The sequence below is a fragment of the Dipodomys spectabilis genome, unplaced genomic scaffold (assembly GCF_019054845.1).
Source record: "Dipodomys spectabilis isolate Male_0828 unplaced genomic scaffold, ASM1905484v1 ptg000095l, whole genome shotgun sequence".
Lineage (NCBI taxonomy): Eukaryota > Metazoa > Chordata > Mammalia > Rodentia > Heteromyidae > Dipodomys > Dipodomys spectabilis.
In genome coordinates, this window is record NW_024870772.1 from 18,152,828 (window position 1) to 18,176,359 (window position 23,532).

The window sequence follows — 23,532 nt, forward strand, 5'->3', positions numbered from 1 at the left end:
AGCTCCACTTCTGGTTTTGCTCAAGACTAAGAGTCTAGGAGCTGGGAAGGTGGCTCAGTGGTAGAGCGCTTGCCTTGCATGCCAGAGGCCCTGGGTTCGATTCCTCAGCACCACATAAGCAAAAAGAAAAAAAGCCGGAAGTGGCTCTGTGGCTCAACTGGTAGAGCGCTAGCCTTGAACTGAAGAGCTGAGGGACAGTGCCCAGACCGAGAGTTCAGGCCCCATGACCGGACCCAAAAAAAAAAAAAAAGACTAAGAGTCTACTACTTGGGCCACAGCTCCACTTCCATTTTTGATTTTTTTTTTTGGTGGTTAATTGATAAGAGTCCCATGGACTTTCCTGCCTAGACTGGCTTAGAACTGTGATCGTGATCCTCAGATCCTAGCCTTCTGAGTTGTTGGGTTATGGTACCAGCCATTGGTACCCAGTTTGCTATGTTCAATATTAAGAGTTTTTTTTTTTAAATCTTGGATTACATATGATTATCACTATATTAAGGGTTTAGTTCCTCATTCTCAACACCCACTTTCACTTTACCAAAATGAAAGTGACTGACTTACTGACTTGCCATGGACATGGTTTGCGTGAGTTTTTAGTATGAAGTAATGTTGGGTTTTATAATTTTGCTAAGTTAATTTCTCTAATTTTAGTGACCTGTAGAATTTAGTGGGGAATTACTTAATATTTGAGCATTTGCCTAGAATGCTAGCTCTAGGGGGCAAAGACAGGGTGATTTTGATTTCAAGCCCAATCTTAACTGAACAATGAGACCCTTTCTCAGGAAAGATACATTTACATCTTTTTGGAAGTAGATAGGCATATTTCATTAGAATTTCTTGCCAAACTAATTTGGCTGTGTAGAGGAGTCCTTAGTTAACTTAAAGAGTAGATAAAAGTAATGCAAGGATATTTTTCTAAAAAATTATAATGTTGTAAGTGGTGCTGTGACTCAAGTGGTAGAGCACTAGTCTTGAGCTGAAGAGCTGAGGGACAGTGCCCAGGCTCAAAGTTGAAGCCCCACAACCAACAGAAACAACAACCAAAAATTAGTGTCATACATACTATATTTAGTAGGTGGGAGAGAGCCATAAATGAATATTAGTAAGGTAGAATGCTTAAATGAAGGTCATTTCTGAAGTAAGCTATGAAGGAGCCTGTGTTTAGTTGCACAAACTGAAGCAGCATGTATCAGAGGGAAACAACGTTCTCTTTTTCATAAACACCTGCTCACTAATGTTGCCTAGTGAAATCTCTGGGCTAGAAACATATTGTTAAAGTAAAATGAATATATGATTTAAAACAATTTTAGGGGAAATATTGTTGAGATTGGGAAGATTAAAAGAAGCCAGTGAAGTATTCAAAAACTTGATTGATCGGAATGCAGAAAACTGGTGTTATTATGAAGGCTTGGAAAAAGCTCTACAACTTAGTATGTAAAGATTTCTCTTTTCTACCTTAACTAGTGTTTGAAGTATATAAAGTGTAAAATTGTAATAATCCTTGAGAACTAATACTTTTAGTGTTATACTTGTTTTTCCTTGTAATAACATTATAGATTGAATGTAGTGGTGAAGATAAATTTAAAAAATGACACTTAAATGGTAATTTTTATCGGTAATTGTAGTTTTTCACCCATTTAAAAATCTTGTAATCCCAGCAGTAGGAGGCTGAGACAAGATGATTTTGATTTTAAGTCTGAAGTTGGGAAATATGAAATGACTGTTTTTTTCCTGAACCATTGATTACTGATCTAAAAAAAAACTAGTAAAAGTATTTAAATGTTTTATTAAAATAAGTGTATCATCCCTGGTTACTATAAACTATGTTGACCAAAAAACTAACTGCATTTTTTTAGGTTCCTTAAGATATTTTCTCCTCCATGGTAGTAAGTTCTGGAGCTCCAACTTGTGACTTGTAGTAGGGCATTGAAATGCATCATTTATCTTAATGGTAATTTAACTATATTTGTGAGACTTTTTACATCTCTAGAAATCTTTGAGAAATCCTTTAATCATATTTACAGCTTGTTGTTCTCTATTAGAAGTCAATATAAGCACTACTACTTAAAAATACTTAGTAGGCTTCATTATAAATTTTAATGTAAGGGTCCTTATTAGAAGTCCCCAAGTGGTTATAGAATGTGAAACATTATTTTTTATATTTCCCACTTTAAAAAAATCCAAGCACATTGGAGCTCTAAAACAGATTACTGGGGGAGAGACTGTGTGTACACAAAGTCAAACATTTCTTGAAGTGCAGTGTTTTTATAATACTGACACTAAACTAAATTTATTATGAAAATACCTTGTTTGCTAGCACCAAGAATTATTATATTTTTGTGTTCTGAATTAAAATCCGTTTAGACAATAAGTTCAAAAGAGGTATGTTTTTGCTTTGAAGATTCTACTGTAACTTGTCTTATAGATTATGCAACATAGTCTTCCCTTGTATACATGTATGTAGGATATTTTAGAATAATGAACTACATATTCAAATATGTTCTTTTTATTGATGTTGCAAATAATTTATAGTTTACATGCAGATTCTTTGTGTAGTACTAGAAAAGTAGGTAGTTTTGGGAATGAAGATATACTTCTGTTAGAAGTATATATACGTCATTTGGCAGAGATGGTTACCACTTTAAAGAATCTAGAGGTTCCTTTTGTAATGGAATTTCAGTAAAGATTTTGTGTCAAAGCAACCATAGATATTAATCTTTTAAGCTATAAAACATTTGCAATGTGGTCCTAAAAACATTTCCTTCTTTAAGCCCAATCAATAGGTGTATTAGACTATGGAGGAATATGTGTAGACCTCATTGATTTAGACATAAGGATGTATTATAAGAGGATAAGTGCTCAGAATGTAAGAGAAATACAGCATGTCTCTATATGACTTGGGTGGATATGATTGGAATTGGATGTTGTGTCTAATGTGATGAAATAAGAATTGGATATCTCTGGAAATTGCATTTAAAATGATGATTTAGTGATTATTGTATTTTACTGCTACAGAGTTGTAAATGTCATTCTTGTCAATTGAGAGCAACTTTAATATTGATAATGCCAGTCTTATGACATTTTAAAGTGCTAGTGTTTTATTCACAGATGAAATTATAATACTATGAATTTTATACATATTTACCCATAATAGGTACTTTAGAAGAGAGGCTTCAGATTTATGAAGAAATTAGTCAGCAGCATCCCAGAGCAATTGTACCTAGAAGATTACCTTTGAATCTTGTCACAGGTAATACTAGGATATCTTTGTAACTTAAAATTACTTGACAAAATTAATACCATTCATACTTTAAAAACTTAGTTTTAGTACTAATCTTACGGAGTAATAGTTATCAGTTTTGAGTTTCATTATACATATGTTTAAGGACAGTACTACAATTCAATGTGTAACTGAATATTCTTTTTTTTTTTTTGGGTCCGGTCGTGGGGCCTGAACTCTGGGCCTGGGTGCTGTCCCTCAGCTCTTCAGCTCAAGGCTAGCGCTCTACCACTTGAGCCACAGCACCACTTCCGGCTTTTTTCTTTTTGCTTATGTGGTGCTGAGGAATCGAACTCAGGGCCTCAGGCATGCAAGGCAAGCGCTCTACCACTGAGCCAACTTCCCAGCCCCTGAATATTCTTTTTTAAGTATCATAATTTGGCTATATAAAAATTTTTCTTCCCAGATACTGGTAGCTCACTTATATTTTTAATCCTAGCTACTCAGGAAGCTGAGATCTGAGGATTGTGGGTTGAAGCCAGCCCCGACAAGAAAGACTATGAATCGTTTACTTCTAAAAGCTGCAAGTAGAGCTGTGGCTCACATGGGTTTGCTAACTTTGAGTAAAATTGCTCAGGGACAGTGTGTAGGTCCTGAGTTCAAGCCCCAGAATCAGCATTTAAAAAAATTAAAAAATTGCACAAGAAAAAGTCACATGGACTTTCCTGCCTGGGCTGACTTCCAACTATGATTCTCAGATCTCAGCATCCTGAGTAGCTAGGATTACAGACATGAGCCACTGGCCCGCAGCTTCTTATGTAACTTTTTAAAAAACACATTTAATGGCCTGATAAGGTGGCTTTAGTGGTAGAATGCTTGGCTAGCATGCATGAAGCCGTGGGTTCGATTCCTCAGTACCATATAAACAGAAAAGGCCGGAAGTGGTTCTGTGGCTTAGTGGTAGAGTGCTAGTCTTGAGCAAAAGAAGCACAGGGACTGTGCCCAGGACTGGCAAAAAAGCAAACAAAACAAAACAAAAAACACATTTAACATGTGAATGAAGTTCTTAGAATAATTGATGATGAATTATATATGAGAAATGATTTAAGTTTTAAAGTTTTCTAGTTTTTATCTTTAGGTATATATTCAAAGGAAGAGTTGTGAACTGCCCACTGCAGTGTTTTTTTGTTTTGGGTTTTTTTTTCTATCAGTCATGGGTTTTGAACTCTGGGTCTGGGCACTGCCTCTGAGTTTTTCAGCTCAAGCCTAGTGTTTGAGCCACAGCGACACTTCCAGTTTTCTGGTGGTTAATAGGAGATAAGAGTCTCATGTACTTTCCTGCCGGGGCTGGCTTTGAACTGTTGTCCTCAGATCTCAGCCTCCTGAGTAGCCAGGATTATAGGCGTGAGCCACTGGGTAGGCTGCAGTGTTTAAGATGTTTGAAGCATTGTGTTAGCTTTTTGTCTCTGTGATAATGTACCTAAGATAAACATCCTAAAGGAGAAAAGGTTTACATTGGTTCATGGTTTCAGAGGTTTCAATCCATAGTAGTTTGGTTCCATTGGTTTCTGGGCCTTTGGTGAGAAGGCATAGTAGAGTAGAACTGTTTATCCTGTAGAAGCCTGCAATTAGAACACAGAAAAGATATACCCTTCAAAAGCATGCCCCTAGTGACCTGCTTCCTTCAGTAAGGTCCTACTATCTTAATGGTCCATTCAGGCCTGAACTCATCAGTGAATGGAGCACAATCCATTAGTGAGGTTAGCACCCTCATGATGTCACATTTCAATACAATAAGCCTCTCATCAGCTTGTAACTGAGCCTTAACACATGAGCTTTCTTTCTTTTTTCCTTTTTTTTTTGTAGGTCGTGGGGCCAGTACACTGTTCTTCAGCTCCTTAGCAAAAGGCTAGTGTCCTACCACTATAGCCACAGAGCCACTTCTGGCTTTTTCTGCTTATGTGTTGCTGAAGAATCGAACCCAAGGCCTCATGCTTGCGAGGCAAGCACTCTATCACTGAGCCACCTTTATCAGCTTTCTTTTTTCTTTTTTTTTTTTTCTTTTGTCGGTCGTGGGGCTTGAACTGGGCCTGGGCACTATCCCTCAGCTCTTCAGCTCAAGGCGAATGCTCTACCACTTGAGCTACAGCGCCACTTCTGGTTTTCTGGTTTATTGGAGATAGGAGTCACATGGTCTCTCCTGCCTGGGCTGGCTTTGAACCGAGATCCTCAGATCTCAGCCTCCTGAGTAGCTAGGATTACAGGTGTGAGCCACCGGCGCCCGGCTTTATGAGCTTTCTTGAGGGAAATTTCATATCTAAATTATAATACTATCTCTCACCAGAGTTAATTACATTCCAGAATTTTGCCATTTGTTTTATTTATAGAACTCGATTTATTTTGTGCTATCATCATTGGCTGGTGCTGAGGTTTGAACTCAGGGCCAAGCATGAACTTGATAGGCAGACAGGCGACTGCTGAGTCACATCTCCATCCCTTTCTTTTGCACTGGTTATTTTTGAGATCAGGTCTTGATTCCTTCCCTTTGATTTACCTATTTTAGGCTTTGCATTGAAAATCTGGGATGACATGTTACCATGCCCAGTTTTTGTTGAGATGAAGTCATGGGTACTTTTCTGCTCAGTCTGGCTTGACCTGCTGTCTTACCCATCTTAGCCTCCAATGTAGTTAGGATGACAGGTATATGCCATTGCACCTAGCTATTGGTTGAGTAGAGGTCTGATGAATTTTTCTGCCCATTCTGGCCTTGAACCATGATCCTCTTCTTCTCAGCCTTCTAAGTAGTTGGAATTACAGGCTTGAGCCACTGGCATCTGGCTAAACTCTTATTTTTACTTGTAAGTGCTAGAAGGTTATGAATTCTAAAGACTTTAGGCACTTTGGTAGAAAGCAGAGTCTAGACTTTTACAAATTTATTCTGGGTATATGGAATGGATTAGAGTATATTTTTTTTAATGAATTCTCATTTATAGTTGAAATATGTGCTTAAGTAATGATATTATAATTTTGTTTTTATGAAAGTTTTCATGAAAATTAAATAGTTCACTCAAAAAATCTGAAATATTTCTTAGCAATCTATTGGATTAGGTAGTAGAATTTATTAAAAAAGGTAATTTCTCATCAACACATTTTAGTTCAGCAGATGGGAATATTGCTATTTTGATCCTCCCTGTTTATTTTTTATTTGATAAAATTCTGAAACCAGAACATTGAGTTTAGGGAGTATTATTGGGCTCGGTGGGGCAGATTCTGGAATGCTGGGATATTCTTATTCGAGTGGGTTGGGAAACTGGGTGAAACACATCAACAGTGTTCTTACAGGGCTGCTTAGAGTTGTTATCTGTATGTGACTTTCTGAGATGGGAAAATACTGTGCAAGGAGGAGCATTTACCAAATGAATGTTCTATGGAAGATGCTTAAGCTCATATTTTTCTTTCTCTTTTTCTTCTTTTCTTTCGTTTCTTTCCTCCTCTCCTCCCCTTCCCTCCCCTCCCCTCCCTGTTCTTCCTCTCCTCCTTTCCCTTCCCTTCCTGTTGGTTCTGGGCTTGAACTCAGGGTCCAAGCTTCTTTTGCTCAAGACGAGTTCTCTACTATTGTACCACTTGAGCCACAGCTCCATTTAAGTTTTTTTTGTTGTTGTTTTTTTGTGTGTGTGGTTAGAAATTAGAATCTCATAGACTTTTCTTGCCAGTGCTAGCTTCAAATCATGATCCTCAGATTTCTGCCTCCTGAGTAGCTAGGATTACAGGCATGAGCTACTGCCTAATCTTGTGTCTCTTTTTAAAAATATTTGTTGAAAGATAATTAAAATATAGAACCCACTCTTTTCAGGTGTCACTCAGTATTTTAGTATATTCACTGGATGATGGATTATTACTATGTGGTTTCAGAAAGTTTCATTACTCTAAACAGAAGTCTTTTTTTATTGTGAAAATACAGTACAGAGGGGTTACAATTACATGGGCAAGATAATGAGTACATTGCTTATCAAGCGTTGTTGCTTCCTCCTTTCTTTCCCCTTCCTATCCCATCTTCCCCCCCACCCCCACCCCCCACCAGAAATCTCTTAACCACTAGGAGCTACTGTTAACCTCACTTTCTGGCACTCCTTTTGTGTGTGTGTAGATTTGACTGTTCTGACATTTATATACATGGAATCATGCCATAAGTAGCTTTTTGAAATTTTTTTTTCAGTTCTTTTTTTAAAATCAGTCTCAAGGTATATCTTTTATTAAAAAACCTTGTTCTGGGCTGGGAAGTGGCTCAGTGGTAGAGCGCTTGCCTTGCATGCCTGAGGCCCTGGGTTCGATTCCTCAGCACCACATAAGCAAAAAGAAAAAAGCTGGAAGTGGCGCTGTGGCTCAAGTGGTAGAGCGCTAGCCTTGAGCTGAAGAGCTGAGGGACAGCGCTCAGGCCCAGAGTTCAGACCCCATGACCAGACCCCCCCCCCCCCAAAAAAAAAAAAAATAAACCATGTTCATGCTAGGAGATCTCTATACTTGAACTGTACTTCCAGCTCTTTCTGCTTTGCTTTATTCGTTTTTGGGATAGGGGCTCATGTTTTTGCCTGGGTAGGCCTGGACTGTGATACAAATATTTCTGCTTCCTGTGTATGTGGGATGACAGACATGTACCACCACTCCTGGCTGTTTGAGATGGGATCACACTGGTTTTTTGCTGGGTGATCTCAAACTGTATCCTTCCGATTTTTTTTTTTGGGGGGGGGGGTCTGGTCATGGGGCCTGAACTCTGGGCCTGGGCACTGTCCCTCAGCTCTTCAGCTCAAGGCTAGCGCTCTACTACTCGAGCCACAGTGCCACTTCCAGCTTTTTTCTTTTTGTTTATGTGGTGCTGAGGATTTGAACCCAGGGCCTCATGCATGCAAGATAAGCGCTCTGCCTACCAGTGAGCCACCTTCCCAGCCTATCCTCCCAATTTTTACTTCTTGAGTCACTGGGATTATTGGGATTATAAGTGGCAGCCACTACTCCTGGTGAAAGGTTTTTCTTATATCTAAAGAAAAAACAAAGCCAGAAGTGGTGCTATGGCTCAAGTGGTAGAGTGCTAGCCTTGAGCTGAAGAGCTGAGGGACAGCACCCAGGCCCAGAGTTCAGGCCCCGTGACCGGACCCCCCCCTTCCCCCAAAGAATAATAATACAAAAGAAAAAACAATGAGATAAGTAGTAATTTTGGAATATGGTTTGTGACTATGCAAGCTTCTTATAAAACTAGTCCATCTAATTTCAAATTAAAGGGATATAAAAAGGATGATGAGTGAAGTAATTTGCCTTTCTCACTGGCTGAGTTTACTTCTAGACAACCGTTGTTACTAGTTGGTGTATTTTTCTAGAAATAAATTATGCAAAGACAAGAAAAATGTGTGAGAAGTTTGTGTACAGCTTTCTTTTTCTTCTGTCTTAACAAAAATGAACTGTTGTGCATCTGGACTTCCTTTTCACTGTTCAGAGATCTGTCCTTTTTCAGTGCATGAAAAGCATTTTCATTCTTTCTCATATCTGTATGGTCTCAGATAATCTAGTAATTGCTTTCAGTATTATGAATAATTGTGAGTTGGATAATTTATCTTTTAAATAAAATCTTCAGTATAATCTGAATTAGACAAAGGTGACTGAGAAAAGGAATTTAGAGTAGCTTCTGACAAGACAATAAAATCTTTTATTTTTCAGTGATGATTGTGTTTAAAAAGATAATTCGACTAGTCCTTGATTATACTGCCGGCTATAGGAGTCTTCAGAGTGCTTTATGAGTTGTCTATAGGGTTTGAGTTGTAGATAAGACTTGGTCTATACTAGTGAGTGAGAGGTCAAGCAAATGCTTGGTGTTGGCTATGTTTAGGATGATTAGTGGGTTATGTTTATTCTTTTAAACTGCCCAATCCTTTTGCTTACCTATTTAAAAAATATTCTTTGAAGATATTTTTAACCTACTTCCAGGGGACATATAGTATAGAGTAGCCAATTGAAGTTTTGGTGCTTAATTTTGGGGGGCTTAAAAGTTGAATAGGGGGCTGGCTGGGAATATGGCTTAGTGGTAGAGTGCTTGCCAAGCATGTGTGAAGACCTAGGTTTGATTCCTCAGTACTACACAAACAGAAAAAGGCAGAAGTAGCGCTGTGGCTCAAGTGATAGAGTGCTAGCCTTGAGCAAAAGAAGCTCAGGGACAGTGCCCAGGCCTTGAGTTCAAGCCCGAGGACTGGCAAAAAAAAGTAAGTTGAATAGGGTGAGTCTTTAACTCCCATTCCCTGCATGGGGAGTAGGAACTGTTTTTCTATCACTTTACTTTAATCCTGTTTTATTAAAATAATCCTTGCTAAAATGTTAAAAAAAATGTTGAGTAGGGCATAATTATTTATGAGGGACCTTTGTTTTTATTTGCAAAATCATTTAAGAATTACTTATATCAATCAAACATAACAGAATGTGCTTTTGTTTCTAGGTGAAAAATTTAGAGAACCAGTGGATAAGTTCCTGAGAGCAAACTTCAGTAAAGGGTGCCCACCCTTGTTCACTACTTTGAAATCTTTATATTACAATACAGAAAAGGTAAAATTTGGTATTTATTCAGTTTTACTATTCTTATAGAAAGATTTCCAAGTAATATATGCTATGAATTAATCTCATTTCTCTATTAATGTTGTTTACCTTAGTAATTAAGTCTAATAACAGATAACTAAAACTATATATAGTTGATATAAATAATATCTGAGGAAAATCAATCTATGAAATTTACAGAAAGCAAAAACTTTGAGATGATTATAAGATTATTTTTAGAGAGGTAGTAAAGAAAATACAATATATACATGTACAAAATACCATAGGGAAATCCTTTTGTATAATTAATATATACTAAAAAAGAAGATGACAGATCTGGGAAGGTGGCTCAGTGGTAGAGTGCTTGCCGTGCATGCATAAAGCCCTGGGTTCAATTCCTTAGCACCACATAAGCAGAAGAAAAAAAGCCGGAAGTGGCACTGTGGCTCAAGTGGTAGAGAGCTAGCCTTGAGCTGAAGGGCTGAGGGACAGTGCCTAGGCCCAGAGTTCAGGCCCCATGACCGGACCACACACCCCCCCCCCCCCCAAAAAAAAAAAAAAAGATGACAGCAGAGTGGGGAGTGGTATTAGGAGAGACGGTTAATGGAGAGGGCAAACGAGGGATAATATGATTGACACACCTATATGCATGGATAAAAATAGAAAATTGCTGAAATTATTTTCAGAAGAGGGGAGAATGATAACGGAGAGTGATAGAAGGTGTGAGGTTTATAGAGTACATTGTAGGCTTGTATGGGAATATCACAATGAGTTGGCCTAGTTACTCAGGCTGAGATTTTAGGATTATGAAGCCAATAAGGGCAGTAAAGCATATGAGACGCATATCTCCAATTAATCACCAAAAAGCTGGAAGTGAAACTGTGGCTCAAGGGGTAGATCACCAGCCTTGGCAAAAAAGTTAAGGGAGAGCATGAGGCCCTGAGTGGGAGCCCCAGTACTGGTGAACAAAAAGTCACAACAAATCTTGCTTGTACAACTAACATATGTTAATTTAAAAAACCCAAAACCTTTGAAAATATTAATATTTTTAAAAATTTTTATTGTCAAGGTGATGTTCAGAGGGGTTACAGTTACATAAGTAAGGTAGTGATTACATTTCTTGTCTAACTTGTTACCCCTTCCCTCATTTTTTTCTCCCTCTTTCTCTCCCTCCCACCTCCCCCCTCCCAAGTTGTACAGATAATTTCAAACATACTGTCTTGTGTATATGGCTGTTACATTGGTTCCCCCACCCCCATCCTGTGTCTCACCATTCTGTTGTTCCCCTTCTCTTGCCTGATTCAAATAAATGTATATATAATACCAGGATCCCAAAATCAAATACAGTGACAACAGGGGATATACCATAGGGGGAAGAACATACAAAAGAAACAAAAGAGTCACAAGAGTATATTAAAAAAACAACAACAAATAAAAACTTTTTTTTTTTGGGTCCGGCTGTGGGGCCTGAACCCTGGGCCTGGGCGCTGTCCCTCAGCTCTTCGGCTCAAGGCTAGCACTCTTCCACTTGAGCCACAGCGCCACTTCCGGCTTTTTTCTTTTTGCTTTATGTGGTGCTGAGGAATCGAACCCAGGGCCTCATGCATACAAGGCAAGCGCTCTACCACTGAGCCACCTTCCCAGCCCCAATAAAAACCTTTTGTGTCCATGTCATGGAGTTCATTTCGCTTAGCATTATCTTATATGGTCACATGTACATAGCTATTGAGCTATTCTCCTCATCTGCTAAGGTTATCCTAGGTATATACTAATTACTACAAATAAGGGAGACAATGGGACTTGTGTTTCTTTGGGTTTGGCTTCCTTCACTCAGTATGATTTTTTTTCCAAGTCCTTCTATTTCCTTACAAATAGGGCAGTGTCATTCTTTCTGATGGGTGTATAGAATTCTATTTGTGTGTATGTGTGTGTTTACACACATACATACCACATTTTCTTGTGTGTGTGTATACACACACACACACACACACACACACACACACACACACCACATTTTCTCGATCCATGATCCATTCATCAACTGAGGGGCATCTGGGTTGATTCCATATCTTGGTAAATAATGCTGCAATAAACATAGTTGTGCTGGTAGATTTAGTGTAGCCTTGTTTGCTGTCATTTGGGTAAATGCCCAGAAGTGGGATTGCTGGGTCATAGGGGAGCTCTATGTGGAGTCTTTTGAGGAACCTCTATAATGCTTTCCAGAGTGGTTGAATAAATTTACACTTCCACCAACAGTGTAGTAGGGTTCCCTTTTGGCCACATCCCCTCCAGCATCTATTATTAGATTTCTTGATTATAGTCATTCTAACTGAGGTGAGGTGGAATCTCAATGTTGTTTTGATTTGCATTTCTTTTATGGCCAGAGAAGTTAATCATTTCTTGGCCATTCTTATTTCCTCTTCAGAGAAGTCTTTTTAAATCTTTAGCCCACTTATTAATCGGGTGGTTGCTTCTTTGAGGATTTGTTTTTGGGGGATTTAATTTTTGAGTTCTAAGTATATTTTAGATACAAGGCCCTTGTCTGTTGTATAGTTAGTGAAGGTCTCACAATCTGTGGGCTTTCTACTGATCTTGCTAGCTATGTCCTTTGCCATGCAGAAGCTCTACAGTCTAATTGCAATCCTACTTGTTCAACCTTTATTTGATTTGTTGTGTTTCTGGGTCTTTATTAAGAAAATTTCAGCTTGTGCCAAGGAGCCCTAGAGTTTCTCCTATACCTTCCTGTAATGTTTTTGGATGTCTGCTTTTATTTTGAGGTCTTTGATCTATTTGGAATTGATTCTGGTGCAGGGTGATATATAAGGATCTAACTAGTTTTCTACAGGTTAAAGTTTAACCAATTTTGCCAGCACTGAAGAGGCTGTCTTTCTTCCACCCTATTTTTTTGGCTTCTTTACCAAAGATTAAGTGGCCATAGGTTTGCAGGTTCATTTCTGGGTCTTCAGTTCTATTCCATTGGTCCTGAGGTCTGTTCTTGTGCCAGTTCCAAGCTATTTTTATTACTATAGCTTTGTAATAGAGTTTGAAGTTTGGTATTGATATTCTTCCAGGACTGTTCTTTCCGCTAAGGATTGCTTTTGCTATTCAGGGTCTTTTGTTATTTCATATGGATTTTTGGATTGCTTCCTCTATTTCATTAAAGAATGATGTTAGGAAATTGATGGGTATTACATTGAATTTGTAGATAGCCTTTACAAGTATTGCCATTTTCACAATCCTCCTAATCCAGAAGCCTGGGAGGTTTTTCTACTTCTTCAGTTCTGGTTTAATTTCACAATCTTCCTAATCCAGGAGCCTGGGAAGTTTTTCCACTTCCTTAGTTCTGCTTTAATTTACTTTTTCAGGTTTTAAAAGTTTTCGTCATAGAGATCCTTCACTTCTTTGGTTAAATGAATTCCTAGGTATTTTATTTTGGGGAGCTATTAGAAAAGGAGGAGCTTTCCTGATTTCAGCCATACTCTTATCATTATTGCATTTAGAGAAGCCTTTTTTTGTTTTTGTTTTTTTTTGGTCATGGGGCTTGAACTCTGAGCCTTGATGCTCTACCACTTTAGCCACAGCGCCACTTCGAGTTTTCTGGTGGTTAATTGGAGATAAGAGTCTCAAGACGTTCCTGCCTGGGCTGGCTTTGAACTGTGATCCTCAGATCTCAGCCTCCTGAGTAGCAGGGTTATAGGTGTGAGCCTCCAATGCTCAGCTAGCCATTGATTTTTGAGAGTTGATTTTATTTATGCCTTGCTACTTTGCCAAAGTTTTGGATCAGCTTGAGTAACTTGGGAGTGGAGTGTATAAGATTCTTTAAATATAGTATAGACTCAAGTTCTCTGCAAAGAGGGAAAGTTTTACTTTATTTTTCCCTATCTGGTTTCCCTTTATGTTTGCGTCTTGCCTTATTGCTGTAGCTAGGCATTCTAATACTAAATTGAAGAGAAGTGGAGAGAGTGGACATCCTTGTCTCATTCCTGAATTCAGAGAAAATGGCTTTAGCTTTTCGCCATTAAGTATAATGCTGGCTGTAGGTTGGTCATACATAGCCTTTATTATATTGAAGAATGTTCCATGGATTCCTAGTTTCTCCAGAGCTTTCATCATAAAGGGGTATGGTTCTTGTGAAATACTTTTTCTGCATCTATTGAGATGTGGTTGTTGTCTTTGTTCCTTTTGATGTGATGAATTACGTATATTGACTTGCGTATATCGAACCAGCTTTGCATCCCTGGAATGAATCCTTTTTGATCATTGTGTATGATTTTTTTGTGTGTGTGAATTATTGAAGTTGATTGGTCAGAATTTTGTGAGAAGTTTTGCATCGATGGTCATCAAAGAAATGGGTCTATAGTTCTCTCTCTCTTTTTTTTTTTGGGTCCAGTTGTGGGGCCTGAACTCTGGGCCTGGGCACTGTCCCTCAGCTCTTCGGCTCAAGGCTAGCGCTCTACCACTTGAGCCACAGCACCACTTCCGGCTTTTTTCTTTTTGCTTATGTGGTGCTGGGGAATCGAACCCAGGGCCTCATGCATGCAAGGCAAGCGCTCTACCACTGAGCCACCTTCCCAGCCCCATGACTAGCTTTTTTGTGTATACCAGTACTGGGGCTTGAACTCAGGGCCTTATGCTGTATATACATGCACACACACATTGTGTGTGCATGTGTATGCATATATCTAAGTTGGATACCAGATACTCATGCCTGTAATCTTAATTACTCAAGAGGCTGAGATCTAAGGATCATGGTTTGAAACCAGCCTGGGCAGGGAAGTCTATGAGTCTCTATTGCCAATAAACTACTCAAAAACAACAGAAAAGCCTTAAGTGGAGCTGTGGCTCAAGTGGTAGAGCTTTAGCCTTGAGCAGTAAAGCTCAGGGATAGTATCCAGGATGAGTTCAAGCGCCAAGACCAGTACTCCCCCAACTCATCCGCCCCCCCCCCCCCCCGCCCCAAATATATAGGTGTTTATATTTTGGGTGTGTGTGTTCCTTGGGTTTGAACTCAGGGTCATGTGTTTGCTGGGCAGATACTCTACTTGAACTCAGGGTCATGTGTTTGCTGGGCAGATACTCTACTTACTATTTGAGCCAGTCATCCAACCCATGTTTATATTTCTGTTTGGTATATGTCTTATACTTTTTTTCTTACTAATTTTTTTGTTATTTGTTTAGTTACCTATAATTATTATTACAATTTACTCAGCATTTTATTCTCCAGTAACTAAAGTACACACCCTATTTAAAAATACCCTAGTTGCAGTTTTTCCAGACTGCCAGTAGATGGCATTTTAAGTTCATGAAAAAAATTGCCTATGCAATTTGAGTACTAAAAATTTAAGCCTAGAAAAAATACATTTTTAGTTATTGGTAGTCTAAGTGAAATTGGTGGTCATGATAGATTCAAGATATCCATTATCTTTAACTTTGTTTTGTAGTATTAGTAGTTCTCAATCTCTTACTTGTGTATCAGACTTAACTAGCGGACTTGTTAAACAGATAGTGTTGAATCAGAAATGTTGATTCTTTCTGTCTGGGGTGCTGTCCAAAAGTATGTGTCTCTAACAAGTTACTGGGTGGTACTGAATCTTGATGATGTTAATGATCTGAGGATCATACTTTCAGTACTATTCTTCCTAAAACCAAAATAATCAAACTTTGGTAAAAACAAATAATGATAAAATTATAATTTGGCATTTATTTTATTGATATAAAATGCATGTTTATGGGGTACAGTGTAATAATTCAAAATGTGTACAATATTGATATAAATGCATGTTATGGGATACAGTGTAATAATTCAAAATATGTGTAGTATATAATGATCAAGTAGAGGAATTAACATTTCTTCAATCTATATCATTTCTTTGACTGGGAATCTTCAGCTCCTCTCTTAACAGTTTTTATGAAATACAAAAAAAAATTGTTAAGAGCTATTGTTACCCTGCTTTGCTATGGAGCATTAGAACTTAATCTTCCTATCCAACTGTATCTCTCTATCCATTGCCCACTTTTTCTTTGTTCCCCTCTTTTCCTAGCCTTTGATGACCACTGTTTTACTCTGTAAATGAAATGTATGCAGAGATTTCTTTTTACAGAGAAAACAGTTTTTTGATATGAACAAAAGCCACCCTCTCTTTCCTTCTCCTCCTTTCCTCTCCCCTCTTCTGTTTTGCTTGCCTCACAAGATAGACTATGCTGGACTTAAACACAGGATATTTCTACTTCAGCCTCTCATGTGAGGATTACAAAAACATGCCACCATGCCCAGTGGAACCACTATATTAAAAAACCATACATTTCATTATTTAAAACAAAAATAATATACCCATTTTTGACCACTGTAATCGACTCATACTTTCACTGAGTGTATTTCTCTGAATGTGTTAGTGAAATCATTGCATGTAAATTTTCTTGACATCTTTTTTTTCTGTTTCCCATTTTCCTGATTGTTAATGTGGTTCCATTTTATTTCCTTACTGCCTGTCTTAATTCTATTGGTGGGAAGCCATAATAAATTTTGATTAATTGGTAAAGAGACCTGAGAAAGAAGGAAATGGCTTTTTTTCTTCTGAAAATAAAAATAACTAAAGCTCTAATTTTCACCAAATAAATAGTAAGTAAAATTTCAGAACTTGTTTTAAAATTGGGCAGAAAACCTGTAATTAAGTGTAGGTTTAACTTTCTTCCCTTTGCCAGAGTTACTAGCAATAATAGGCAAAATATAGTCATTTAAAATTTCATGTTTACCTCTCAACCCTAGAATCTTTTTACTTGACTTTTTAATAAGGAGTAGCAGTTTTGGAAATCTGAATATTTATATGTCTTATAGCTTCACCAAATGGGAATAAAAGGCCAAAAGATTGCTGTTAATAAATACATGGTGTATTTATTTTAAAAATAGGTATTGTAGGGGCTGGGAAGGTGACTCAGTGGTAGAGCGCTTGCCTTACATGCATGAGGCCCTGGGTTCGATTTCTCAGCACCACATAAGCAAAAAGAAAAAAAGCTGGAAGTGGTGCTGTGGCTCAAGTGGTAGAGCGCTAGCCTTGAGCTGAAGAGCTGAGGGACAGCGCCCAGGCCCATCAGGCCCCACGACCGGACCCAAAAAAAAAAAAAATAGGTATTGTAATAATACTTTTTGTTGTTGTTGTTGTTGTTGGACTTGAACTGGGGGTCTGGGTGCTGTCCATCAGCTCTTTTGCTCAAGCAAGTGAGCCACAGCACCACTTCTGGTTTTCTTTTGTAGTTAGTTGGAGATAAAAGTCTCATGAACTTTACTGCCTGGGTGAGCATTGAACTACAGTCCTTAGATCTCAGCCTTCTGAGTAGCTAGGCTTGTAGGCATGAGCTACCAGTGCCTGGCTTGTAATAATAATTTGCCTTCAAAACCTTATACATGCTTATTGAGATGAGAAATTACTATTCTTAAAAATTGTTTCTAGGGCTGGGAAGGTGGCTCAGTGGTAGAGCGCTTGCCTTGCATGAGGCCCTAGGTTCGATTCTTCAGCACCACATAAGCAGGGAAAAAAAAAGCCAGACGTGGTGCTGTGGTTCAAGTGGTAGAGTGCTAGTCTTGAGCTGAAGAGCTGAGGGACAGCGCCCAGGCCCAGAGTTCAGGCCCCACGACCGGGCCCCCCGTCCCCCTCCCCCCCAAAAAAAATTGTTTATAAAGGGGCTGGGAAGGTAGCTCAGTGGTAGAGTGCTTGCCTTGCATGCATGAGGTCCTGGGTTCAATTCCTCAGCATCACATAAGCAGAAAAAGCTGGAAGTGGTGCTGTGGCTCAAGTGGTAGAGTGCTAGCCTTGAGCTGAAGAGCTGAGGGACAGTGGCCAGGCCCAGAGTTCAGGCCCCATAATCGGGAAAACAAACAAACAGTATATAAAAACAGCAGTGTATAGGTTCTTTTTTCTTACCTCCTGCCTGAAATAGGCAGGTGGAACAAAGCAGACGCCCTAATAGTGATACTCTTAGTAGTTCAATGTCCTGAAATAAACTGTTTTTCAGATCTAATTTAATTAGTAATTAAAATACCTTTAGTAAACTTAAAAAATTTAAATGTTTCTTTGACAGGTTTCTATAATCCAAGAACTTGTTACAAATTATGAAGCCTCTCTTAAAAGGTGTGACTTTTTTAGCCCCCATGGTAAGTTCAATTTAGATTGAATTGGAATTTGATTACTCATTTCAATTTATTTTTAATCACAGGAATACTATTTTGTTTATTATATGTGTGCTACATGCTAGCTACTTATTAAATAGCTTTTGAACTAGTTCATGAAATGAGAGCACTTTCAGTCTTTTTTTTTTTTTTTTACTAGTCCTTGGGCTTGAACTGAGGGCCTGGGTACTGTCCCTAAGCTTTTTTTTTTTTTAAATGATTCAAATGTAATGTTTGTTACATGTTTATTACTGTGCCCATTATTAAAATAACCAAAGAAAAATCAATTTAAAAAATGCCCAACTGTCAGTCCAGGCAGTATTGACGTTATAGCTTGACTGGTTCATGGTAGAGCATAAATATGTGAGCATCTGAAGCAATTCCTTACAGACCCAGCTTGATTCTTCTCCAGTGTCTTCTCTTGGAGTTGTACCTGATTTTGTTACCAGTTTTCATCCGAATCCACTGGGGAATGGGGCGATTTTCCTTTTGTTTCTTGGCCAGAAACCGCTTGATTCTGAAAGTCTTGTGAGAAGACATGATGGGAAGCTCTGGAAGGCACAGTAACCACGATGGTGAACAAAAGCTGAAAAGTGTCCCTAAGCTTTTTGCTCAAGGCTAGCACTCTACCACTTGAGCCCAGCACTACTTCTGCCTTTTTCTTTTTATGTGGTACTGAGGAATCGAACCCAGGGCTTCATGCATGCTAGCTAGGCAAGCACTCTACCACTAAGCCACATTCCCAGCCCTTTTTTTTTTTTTAAATTCCTGTTTTTGTTTTTCTGCTTCTGGGGCTTGAATTCAAGGCTGTCCCTGAGCCTCTTTGTGCTCAAGGTTAGTGAGCCACAGTGCCACTTCTGGCTTTTTCTGAGTAGTTTTTTGGAGATAAGAGTTTCACGGACTTTTCTGCCTGGGCTGGCTGCTTCCGAGTAGGTAGGATAATAGGCATAAGCCACCAGCACTTGGCTTAAAATTTCCATAATCTTTCAGAGTAGGAGTTAGACCTATTTTAACACAAGTAAACAGACCTGAGAGGTTGAGTGGCTTGCTGAACATCAAGCAGTTAGTTTATTTGGAACCTATTTTTCCCGAATTCCTTAATTCTCTGCATTTTCTACTGTTTTTTGTTTTTGTGTGTTTTTTTTTAAACTGTTAATCCTGCGTGATTTAGTCATGTGTTTCCATATTTATGGGGGCATGTATAAATCAAGACAGCTTAATTGAAAACTCACTAGATTGTTATCAGCCATGCAGATAATATCTAGGGTTTTCATTTGTCTTTTTCATATCATTATACTTTGAATATATGTACCATTTATACATTACATAAGTATTTTATCTATCTATATCTATGTACTTTTTTTCTTGTTGGTTGTGGGGCTTGAACTCAGGGCCTGGGCGCTGTGCCTGAGCTCTTTTTTGCTCAGGGCTAGCATTCTACCACTTTGAGCCCCAGTTCCACTTCCAGTCTTTGGTGGTTAATTGGAGATAAGAGTCTCATGGAAAAAAAGTCTCATGGATTTTCCTGCCTACGCTGGCTGGCTTTAATCTGAGATCCTCAGATCTTAGCCTCCTAAGCCGCTAGGATTACAGGACCAGTACACAGCCCTTTGAATATTTTTAAAGCAAATTTCAGATACGATGTTTCAAATAAAACACTGGAAGTATGCACTTCCAGTTAATATATACATATTATCCTGTATCATAATATTTAGTACCCAGTCTACATTGAGGTTTCCTTCATTATTCAGAATAATACATTCTTGCTTAATGGACATATTTCGATCTAAATCTAGTTAAGGCTACTTTTTGCATTGAGGTTTTATTTTCATTTAATGTAGGGCAATAATCAGCCCTTCTTTTTAAAAATATCTTTTTTAAAGATCATTTGTTTTGTAGAGCATTTCATATTTTAGATTTGTCTGATTGCTTTCTCATGGTATCAGTTTACTATATGTCATTCTTATTATATATCATATTTTTTTGGAATGTAGATAGAAGCTGGCTGAGTACTTTACAGGCTGTACATTGTGCTTGATGTGTATCACATCAGGAGGCAGAAGGCATTCTGATGCTCTTATTTGATGTTAGATTGATGAGTCTATTAAAAGGTTTATCATGGACTGCTGACCTAAGGACTTCAGTACTCATTTCATTTTTTTTCATTTCTTAATCTTCATTTTCTATATTAGCTATATTTATTAAATGTATACGTTTCAACATTTATTAGAGTTTTTTTTTTTTTGTAGTGATAATGTGGGTTAAAGCCAGGAACTTAACTTGTGACTGAGCTATATGCCTAGCCATGGAATTCTTCCTTTAAAGAATTTGCTCACATTATAATGTTCTAATTTATGCAGTGATATGTTCGCATCATTTATTGTCTTGTCATTTAGTTAGCTGTAAGAGGAAACCTGTTGGTTTTGTTGTAATAAGTTTACTCTTTTCCAATTTATTTTGGTTTTAGTGTCTTTTTTTCTGAAATCCATTTTGAAAGTTTATTTCTACTTTTCTATTGCTTGCTGGTGCAGGAGAGGCAGCATAGAGCTATCTGTGTTTATATCCATCTTTTTTTTTTTTTTTTTTGTGGGTCGTGGATGCCTGAACTCTGGGCCTGGGCGCTGTCCCTCAGCTCTTCAGCTCAAGGCTAGCGCTCTACCACTGGAGTCACAGTGCCACTTCCGGTTTTTTTCTGCTTATGTGGTGCTGAGGAATCGAACCCAGGGCCTCATGCATGCAAGGCAAGTGCTCTACCACTGAGCCACCTTCCCAGCCTATATATATCCATCTTTATTAGAAGCTTTGGCTATGCTTTCAAGAGTTTCATGGTAGAAATGTGTCTTTTGTGAAGGGTGTATCCTCTTCCTTTGAGCCATACCCTTCAGCTTTGGCTTTCTCTAACATAGTGTTGAGGCCTAGAAAGGGCTCTATGCTGGCAGTGTGCCAATTCTTATTTCTGCTAAAATTACATTCTTTGATTTTTTTTTTTTTTCCATGTAGGCTCTTTATATTTTCTTTTAGCTTGAGAGTTCACAGAATTGGATTGATTTTATGTTTTTCCCCCACCACTGTTTTCTTTGGAGGGAGTTTGGTGTTAGAAGTCAGCCAAACTAGGATTTTAATTCTCTCTGCTTTGCTATTACCTTTTGAACTTTGGGGTATGAAGTCAGACTTCTTTCTGATGAAATGAATCATTTTTTGCTGTTTTTTTTTTAAAACTGTAATAGCTACTAATTGCAGTATGATAGGATAAAGTATGTGGTCTGTTTTACTTAGCATTCTTTCCTATAAGAATTTAATACTTGTTTAATTTCAGAGAATGGGGAGAAGGAACCTCCAACAACTCTACTTTGGGTTCAGTATTTCCTGGCCCAGCACTTTGATAAACTTGGACAATATTCTTTGGCTTTGGATTATATTAACGTTGCAATAACTAGTACTCCAACTCTAATAGAATTATTCTATATGAAAGCAAAAATTTACAAGGTAAAAATCTTAATCATGTTTTTTGACTAGTTGAAGAATTCAATTGTTTTAATAACCCTTAGAATTGTAACAGTAACTTCTAGCACCTATAGTAGTCTTTCTCTAATACTCTGATAATCCTAAGAACTTTTATGCTACACAGTTGTGTAATCAGTGTTAGTCACTTGATTAAATTCTTAGTAAACAGGAATTGTTATTATCTAGATTTCTAGTAACTTTGGCAGGCATCATGTCAAATTTCTTATTTTTTAAACTTACATTCATTAAGGTTCTTTTGATCGTAGACTCTTGATGGTTAATGCTTTCATCTCTTATAGCATATGGGTAATCTCAGAGAAGCTGCAAAGTGGATGGATGAAGCTCAGTCTTTGGATACAGCTGATAGATTCATTAATTCCAAATGTGCAAAATACATGCTTCGAGCAAATATGATAAAAGAAGCAGAGGAAATGTGCTCTAAGTTCACAAGGGTAGGAAAAACCACACATAGCTTGTAATTTTCTGAATTAGTAAAATTAACTTAAATTGTGAAAGTGGCCTCTAAATATTATTTTAGTCTATTTCTTTTTTTACTCTCTCTTTTGTCCAAGACTGGGATTCGAACTCAGTATCTGACACTTACTGCTCATTGGCAGGTACCCTACCACCTGAGCCACACCTTTAGCCTCAACACTGAAGATTGCAAGAATTCAGCCAGGCACTGGTGGCTCATGCCTGTCATCCTAGCTACTCAGGAGGCTGAGATCTGAGGATCATGATTCAAAGTCAGCCTGGATAGGAAAGGTCATGAGACTCTATGTCCAAAAAACCACTCAGAAAACCAGAAGTGGCGCTGTGGCTCAAGTGGTAGAGTGCTAGCCTTGAGCTGAAGAGCTGAGGGCCAGTGCCCCGGCCCAGAGTTCAAGCCCCATGACCGACCAAAAAAAAAAAAAAATTCATTAAAAAAATAACATTTAGCCTACATGCCAAGTATGATTGTACTTGGTTGTATGTGTATCTCTTGTATTTGTGGCAGAGGATGGTCAAAAATCAGTAACAGGAACAAAATTTCTTGATGTAGGTATATTACCAATTTGTATACTTGTTTATGTATAAAATTCTTTTTTTGGGGGGGGGGGGGGTCCAGTCGTGGAGCCTGAACTCTGGGCCTGGGCGCTGTCTAACAGCTCTTCAGCTCAAGGCTAGCGCTCTACTACTTGAACCATAGCGCCACTTCCAGCTTTTTTCTTTTTGATTATGTGGTGCTGGGGAATTGAACCCAGGGCTTCAGGCATGCAAGGCAAGCGCTCTACCACTGAGCCACCTTCCCAGCTTATGTATAAAATTCTTATGTGGGCTAGGAATGTGGCTTAGTGGTTGAGTGCTTGCTGATTGTGTATGAAGCCCTGGGTTCAGTTCCTCAGTACCACATAATAGAAAAAGCAGGAAAGTGTTAGAATGCTAGACTTGAGCAAAAGAAGCTCAGGAACAGTGCCCAGGCCCTGAGTTCAAGCTCTATGACCTACCAAAACCAAAATTCTTATGTGTAAAATTTGGTTTATATCCCAAGTTATGTTTCCCTAGTAATATATGGCTACTTTTTAATTCTCCTTTATGTAACCTTCAGAACTGTGCTAGTCTCTTGACATTCTGGAGATTAAGTTCACTGGAATATTGGAGCCTAGTATTCTTTTTGTTCTCTTCTTTACCATCTTTTCATATCCTTTTCCATATAGACTATTTTCTATCATGAAAGTAATTCATGTTTGTGATTAAAAATATTAGAAGACAAATAGTATAAAAAGTGCAGAAACACCTTGGTTGCTGGTGGCTCACACCTGTAACTCTAGCTACTCAGGAGGCTAAGATCTGAGGATCATGGTTCAAAGCCAACCTGGGCATTAAAGACCATGAGACTTTCATTTTTAATTACCAAAAAGCCTCATTTGAGCTGTAGCTCAAGTGGTCTCCGGCTAGCCTTGAGCAAAAAAAGAAAAGGAATAACGCCCAGGCCCTGAGTTCAAGCCCTAAGACAGTACCAAAAAAAAAAAACAAAAAAAAAAAAAGGAAAATCAGTAGGAGCCTTTGGAAGCACATCAATATATTTATT

The 23,532-nt window shown here is 38.3% G+C and overlaps 2 protein-coding genes across 12 annotated transcripts in view; one reads left to right on the plus strand and one right to left on the minus strand.

The window, feature by feature from the left end:
- The window catches only part of Naa16 (N-alpha-acetyltransferase 16, NatA auxiliary subunit), a 64,133-nt gene that overhangs the window by 23,569 nt on the left and 17,032 nt on the right, over window positions 1-23,532 (plus strand). For 7 of the 11 annotated variants that reach the window (XR_006148256.1, XR_006148257.1, XR_006148258.1 and 4 more), the window contains 6 exons: window positions 1,311-1,430; window positions 3,155-3,250; window positions 9,699-9,805; window positions 17,870-17,942; window positions 21,274-21,443; window positions 21,761-21,913. Coding sequence is in view for 6 of the 11 variants with exons in the window: in XM_042685681.1 (XP_042541615.1) it covers window positions 1,311-1,430; window positions 3,155-3,250; window positions 9,699-9,805; window positions 17,870-17,942; window positions 21,274-21,443; window positions 21,761-21,913 (719 nt within the window). In the remaining 5 variants the exon portion in view is untranslated. Of the gene's footprint in view, window positions 1-1,310; window positions 1,431-3,154; window positions 3,251-9,698; window positions 9,806-10,862; window positions 10,898-17,869; window positions 17,943-21,273; window positions 21,444-21,760; window positions 21,914-23,532 lie in introns of those variants that run through there. The other 4 variants (XR_006148260.1, XM_042685683.1, XM_042685686.1 and 1 more) reach the window with 4 other exon arrangements.
- Window positions 18,174-18,545, minus strand: LOC122112763 (60S ribosomal protein L39-like). The gene has a single exon (XM_042685687.1). The coding sequence runs from the start codon at window positions 18,495-18,497 to the stop codon at window positions 18,342-18,344; it is 156 nt and encodes a 51-aa protein (XP_042541621.1). The 5' UTR covers window positions 18,498-18,545; the 3' UTR covers window positions 18,174-18,341.